Source organism: Limulus polyphemus, unplaced genomic scaffold (assembly GCF_000517525.1).
Source record: "Limulus polyphemus unplaced genomic scaffold, Limulus_polyphemus-2.1.2 Scaffold775, whole genome shotgun sequence".
NCBI lineage: Eukaryota > Metazoa > Arthropoda > Merostomata > Xiphosura > Limulidae > Limulus > Limulus polyphemus.
In genome coordinates this window covers 181,276-188,231 of record NW_013666385.1, presented here as the reverse complement: position 1 = coordinate 188,231, position 6,956 = coordinate 181,276, and the positions used below count along the sequence as shown (strand labels likewise).

The window sequence follows — 6,956 nt, the reverse complement described above, 5'->3', positions numbered from 1 at the left end:
CTTAAATCAACAATAATACTCCTATGTCAGAGAAGATAATTTGAGGTAGGATAAAAGAACATCCCCAAGGAAGCCCAATACTTGTGGAAGCAGTGGAAGACACATCCAGGCCAGCAGATTTGGAGATTGGAAAGTCACTTGTTGTGGGTCATCAAGTAGTACCTATAACAATGGCCAATTTCTCTAAATGTGAGCAGACACTTAAGGAAGGGGCATTGTTGGGTGTGTGCCAGGAGGTAGAGCCAGTCAATATTAAAATATATATTATTTAATAGTGTTAAGTCTCCGTTCGTTAGTTAATTTTCCGTAAATTCGTTCCGACGAAACTTTAGCGACACAAGTCCTTTGTTAAATAAAACTGGTTTATTCTTTCCGAATACAACTTACGATACACTTAATTTCAACAGTCGCTCTATAACAAATGCTAACGTCTCACGTGGCCAACAATATTTTGTCCGCATACATTCAATTACTCATTACCTACACATTATCCTGTCACGTTTGGACCATCTTATATATACCAGACTACCCCCAATCTAGTAAATGCTAGGGCATTCACGAAGGAACAGGATATTTCTAGAAAACAGGTGGCGTGATACTAGTCACGTGACCTCGCTGACGCAACAGGGATAATTTTAAGCCATTTCTATATTAGTTTTACATTCGTTTGTAATTTATATGTGTGGAAAGATTTTGCATTATAAATTGAATAAAAATATTCTTAGGCCACATTATTATAAGTAGTTGTATTTTTCTGCTATAATCTGTAGCAGTTCTAGAAAGAAAAAGGGGTAAATTAAATATATTTAATAATTTTGTGGAGGTTACAATGTCGGTAAAAGTTACTGAGCCTGATTACATAGAATTAATAACACACACATAAAATATTTTGTCTTTCAAATAATTTTGCCAAAAGTATTGAAACAATATGAGTTTGAAGATCCTTGACTCAATTGTTCGTATTTAGACCTCCTCCTCAATTACCGAAAATGTTGTAAAATATTTTACAATTCAAAGTCTATGTTGAAGTGTTTTATTTCAGATGTTTATTCAGACCAAAATGAATTATTGTCTTTGTCGGTCTAATTGGTCTAAATGTGCAACGAAATATACATCTAGTATGAATAAAATATGGTACATCTATGCAAACTATTTTCATTCAAAAAATATGCATTTCCTAAACTTGTTGTATGCACTTGTTTGTATGTATAATTTATATATGATATTTAATCAAAAACATCATATATATATATATATGTGAAAAAAAGGTGCAACCAAAACAACGATTCAGCATGTGACATAAAGAAATGAAATCAAAATTGGCTGCCAAACTCGTAGTCACACTTATAACACTGGTTGGTTTGTTTTTGAATTTCGCGTTAAGCTACACGAGGGCTATCTGCGCTAGCCGTCCCTAATTTAGCAGTGTAAAAGTAGAGGGAAGGCAGCTAGTCATCACCACCCACCGCCAACTCTTGGGCTACTCTTTTACCAACGAATAGTGGGATTGACCGTCACATTATAACGCCCCCACGGCTGAAAGGGCGAGCATGTTTGGTGGGACAGGGATTCGAACCCGCGACCCTCAGATTGCGAGTCGAGCACCCTAACCACCTGGCCATGTCGAGCCTTATAGCAATGATAAGAATTTTACTGCAAATATTCGGTCATCAGTTAGCCAGGCTGCGTTTTTTGTTAAACTTGGAGCATGATAGTGGATAAAACAAAATACGCAGCCTAGCTAACTAGTGAATGAATATTGGCTGTAAAATTCTTATAAATACTATAATTGTAGCTACCAGTTGGACCACCAATTTTGATTTAATCTCTTTAAGTCGCACGCTCAATGCTTTTTAGTTGCGCCTTTTTTTTTCACACCTATGGTGTTTTTGATTAGTTATCATGACTTTTTGTCAACACACCAACAAACCACAGCAAGTAAGGAAGTGACACTCGATAGTAACTAACATTAGCTTTAGGAATGCACCCTGTTGTTCAGAACAGATGTATACTTTACAGATCCAACTAGATTCTTTAAAGTATATGGTGGTAGTTTTTCCTCTCTAAAACAATGTTAATAACTTTCTCTATAGTAACGCCATTGATTCTAGAATCGGTGCAACGTTTTCAAGCATCATTATTTACACTAATTGCTTAAGCTTATATCATGTGATGCTAAACGCTCTTCAATTAAGAAAATTTGTATAACATTTAACTAATTTGTGCTTTAAAATTGGCAATTAATAATAACCGCCCACCCGTATGATTCTTTTGAAAACGTTCGAAACATTGCAGTGGCCAGCAAAGAGCCCCCACCTCAACCCTATAGAACATCTTCGGGATGAACAGGAACGCAGAATTTGGGCAGGGCCAAGACGGCCCTCTTCATTAGTGGAGCTTACTAATGCTTTAAAAGAGGAGTGGAGCACAAACCACCAGTTTTCTAACAGAAATTATTAGACAATCTTCCACGACGCAATGAAACAGTCATTGAGGCCAAAGGCGGACCAACACGCTATTAAATGCTTGGAATAAAGACATATTTCATTCATAACTACCCTGTCCCATCACTTTTGGTAGGATAGGGTATCTGTACGTTCTTTCACCATATATTTTTGCTGCTCTAAACCAGCTGTCTTTAACCTAAATGACAAAAACTGTCCAGTTTTACTCTTTAGGTGAAGCTGTAGTAAAAATTGTAGACCGATAGCTCATGTGAATTTTTGCGTGTATGTAACACCTACCCATTATTCCTGCTGAATATCCCTAATTACATTTTAGTGTCTGTTGAAGAGATTTTAGCAAATAACGTTTTGCAATTAAGTTAGGTGTACATTAGTTTCTGTTGAAACGTTGCTTGCGAAGTTAGGCCTACCAGTGAACGTAGCCTATAACCCGTACGAAACGTTATTGAATAAATGAATTAATTCGTTATCAATAAGTGAACTGGATTTTGCATTATATTTTACTGCATAATCCAAAAGAATCTGCCAAACGATGAAACATGTACACTACTACATGGACATGGCAATACTCATAAGGAGGGAAGTTATTTTACAAACAAATATTTTATTACATTTAAAATTTAAAGTTCTTATAAATTTGTCAAAATCAAATAACATGTGATCAAGCTAGAAAAGGTAACTACAAGAACAGCAATAAAAACACTGTTATGATATTTATCCAGAGCCATAAAAAATAAGGATAATAATAGCAGCGAATGTAAATAATTTGATACGATATTTTTACTTTTTAGGGTTTCGTTTCATAAAAAACATTTTGTAATGCGTCAGGTACATTGTAGACTAGACACATTTGCGCCAAAAATAAAAATTATGGGGCACTGTTGAATTGATTATTATGTCTACAAAACACAAATTTGATGAGCCGTTACCAAGCTGAATTTTTAGTTTTTGACAACTGTAATGCAAAAACTAAGATGGCTGTCAATAAAAAACCATTTTAACTAATTATCGTATATTTTTTTTTAATCAATAAATGCGTGAAGATCGAATGTATTTATTTTGTTACTTTATTGTAAGGTATAGTCGTTCAACTATTACTGTTATCATATGCACAATACTTCCTCTACTTTATGTTGAGTGTCCGATATTTATTTTAATGTTATTATTGCTATAAGTGTAATTTTTTATGTTGTGTGTATAATATTAGACTAGAGCAGGGCAATTAGTGGTACTTACTAATCGATAAATCAACGGCCCCATTGATCGATTATATTCAATTAGTACAACGTTCCTTAAGCCGTGGAACATATAAGCAGAAAAGAAAAAGACAACAGTTTGCAGTTCAAAAAGAAAAAAATTTAGTTGGTTACAGGTTGCCTTGAAATATATAATAGTCGGAAACATTAATTTCAATTAGTTGATTATTTTCGTGACAGTCGATACAATCAGAATTTCGATCAATGGATTATTGGAATAATGAAAACTGATTTTATTAATTGCTTTAATTATAATTTTGACTAATCGATTAGTTAATATAACAATAGTCAATATAATCGCTTCTCTCAGGCAGTACCGTATTGACACACAGACCATCTGGGCCAGGGCTATACGGGGACCGCGCCGTCCATCCAAGTGAAAAAAAAAAGTTCGTAAAACTAGCAGAACAGAGGCAAGAGTGAGTTATTATAAATATTATTCCGGATTATTACCTGGGTCTAGGGCCCCACTAAACCTTAATCCGGCCCTGCTCTCAGATATTATGTTGATTAACTGATTAAATTACTCAGCTGTATCTAACTTCTATTTCTAAGGTATACCTTCTCTTAGTCTTAGTACTAAAGTTAGCTAGTATAGAATAACTTGACAAACTAGACACTGCCAATTATTTATTTTCAATATTTAATTACAGTTTTAAAGAACAGGCACAGTAATTAATTTTACTTAGCCACACAAAATAATAGTTTTGTCAATATACATCATTGTAAAGATTAATCAAAACTGCGACCAGACACTTTTTCTTGTTCAAGTTCTTTTGTCTTAAACTCAAATCCTTTTATATCAACAGGTAATAATGCTACTATTATATCATAAAATAAATCATCTTACACTGTTGTTTACATTGATAATAAAATACTAATGTAACAAATGCAAAATTATGCATATTTGAATTTCTTCATGCCTTGCTTATCTTACAAATATGATATCCAACAGTGCTATTAATAAATGGTGACAAAAAATTCAGTGATTGAATGAATGTAATTCAGAATCTTGGAAATAAAAAACAAAATATGTTTAGTTAAAATGCTTAAAAACCAACAATCAATTACAATAAACTAGTATACTATCATTCTAAACTGCCATCACTTTCATACAGTCAAAAAAATTATGAAGTCACAGTTCAGAATCATTGAATTAATTTAGTCAGTCTTTTATTTATTAATATTCTGATACCATCTTCATAAGAAAAGGTCTAATTTTTAACAAATTTCCTACAGTTGAAAGGAAGTAAATCTATTGCACTACTCATAATTATGGTATAACTGTTGTTAAGGTCTTTACAAAAGCAAATGAAATATTATCTTACACTACAAATCACCAAAGGTAGAATATAATGAAAGGATATGATAAATTTAATTAATAATATAACAATACACGATAAAACTATTCACAACTATTAGGTGATCTTCATAAAATAATCAAATTAAGGCACATGTACCATTATACATTTTATAACAAAAAAATAATTATTTTTGTATGTCCTAGATGACATCTATTTATTCAAAATTCTTAGTTAAGGCAAATGATTAATATATATATATATATATATAAATTTATGTATAAACTTATTACCAGATAAATTTATGGTTCAAAATCCACAGTTTACATGAACCTTTTATCAAAGTAATTAGTTGCTAAACTAAACCTATTAGACAACTAATAGAAAGTTACTAGCAAAGTTAACAGGCCATCATTTACTTTATGTTAAACTGTACTGGTCAAAATCAAGCAGAAACTTCTCTCACTAGCTAAAGCATCTTGTAAAGATTTGTTATTGTTATCTAGGCCAAAGAAAACAACCAATTAAACAAATCTGTCACTATACAAATGTTCCACTTGAAGTAAATGACAGTCAGCTGATACTAATAGTACACCATTACTACTCACAGCTGTCTTGATTTACATGACAGTCAGCAACAAGCTGATACTAATAGTCAAAATAAATGTTTTATTTACTAAACAAAATAGCAATAATCTATTTTAATAATACCCCTGAAACATTAAGTCATAACCTGAATCTGAAGGTCAATATATGTTCTTACTAGCTGTTGGGAAATTTTCTCCTTGAAATTTGTGGAAAATTCAATTTAACAAAAGCTATTGGTAAAATTATGAATAACAAAAGTAAAACTTTCTATTAGAATAATCAACTGATGGAAGTAGTAGAACTATAATTTAACAGCAATGAAAATTTTACAGTGTCTTTCAAATGTAATAACTAGTTGAGTAATACTTGAGTACCACAGATCAATTGCAGCAATCCAAAAGACTTTCCATTGCACCTTACAAAAGGATAACTTTTTAAAGTGCTCAATTCTTTTAAAGTATTTTTTTTTTAAATTGGGAGTAAAAACAATTCATTTAAGTTTTTATGGTACTTTCTCAGAAACCTTTGTAGCAAAATCAACCACAACTGGAATATTTGTAAAGAAATGCACACCATTTAACTTTATAAGTTTACTGGGTACTAAAACACAAAGTTAATAAAAAGTACAATTAAAGAAAGTGTTGCATTTTCAAATACATTCAGCATGTTATATTATTTTTTTTTTTAAATTAAAGACTCATTATGTTAGCTTTCAGTTTTTCATTTGTTGTCTTCTGGCACTGTAGCTACACTACAAATTGGTTCCATGAATAGGGTTTTTCTTTAGAAAAAGTTATTTTATATCAATAATTTTTAACCCTTTCTTTGATTTTCATCCAAGGAATGATTGTTGCTATTATATTCTCTCAGGATGCATAAAACAAAACAAAAATTTATTATGATCACCAACAATACAATCATATCTAATGACCTCTTTTGAAGTAAAACATTATGTTTGCATCTTCTGAAAATTGCTGACCATATCTAGTACTTTGCTGTTTCGTGGAGTTTTGGAGTTCTATCAAAAAAGAAATAAAAAATTACCAAACAATTTAAATAAGAATTCAATTCTCAAATCACAAAATATTTTAACATCATTGGAAAGATTGTTTTTGTTTTTTTAAAATAGAAACAGAATTACTGTGGGGTTGTATCACAGGCAGATGGAAGTGTTTTGGACTAATTTAAAACTGATACTAGAGTGAAACTAAAACAAACCTTAAATTACCTAGTAGACTGAAGTTTACTATATGTAAACTGAGACTACAGTGGTACTGAAACCAACATTAAACTAACTAGTAGGTTGAAGTTTACTATATGTTTGTTTTGAATTTCGCGCAAAGCTA

The 6,956-nt window shown here is 31.7% G+C and overlaps 1 protein-coding gene across 6 annotated transcripts in view; it reads right to left on the bottom strand.

Moving 5' to 3' along the window:
• Window positions 1-6,064: 6,064 nt before the first annotated feature.
• The window catches only part of LOC106460463, a 176,424-nt gene continuing 175,532 nt past the window's right edge, over window positions 6,065-6,956 (bottom strand). For all 6 annotated transcript variants that reach the window (XM_022387183.1, XM_022387181.1, XM_022387184.1 and 3 more), the window contains one exon: window positions 6,065-6,628. In XM_022387183.1, coding sequence (XP_022242891.1) covers window positions 6,560-6,628 — 69 coding nt within the window. In that variant the 3' untranslated portion in view covers window positions 6,065-6,559. The remainder of the gene's footprint in view (window positions 6,629-6,956) is intronic.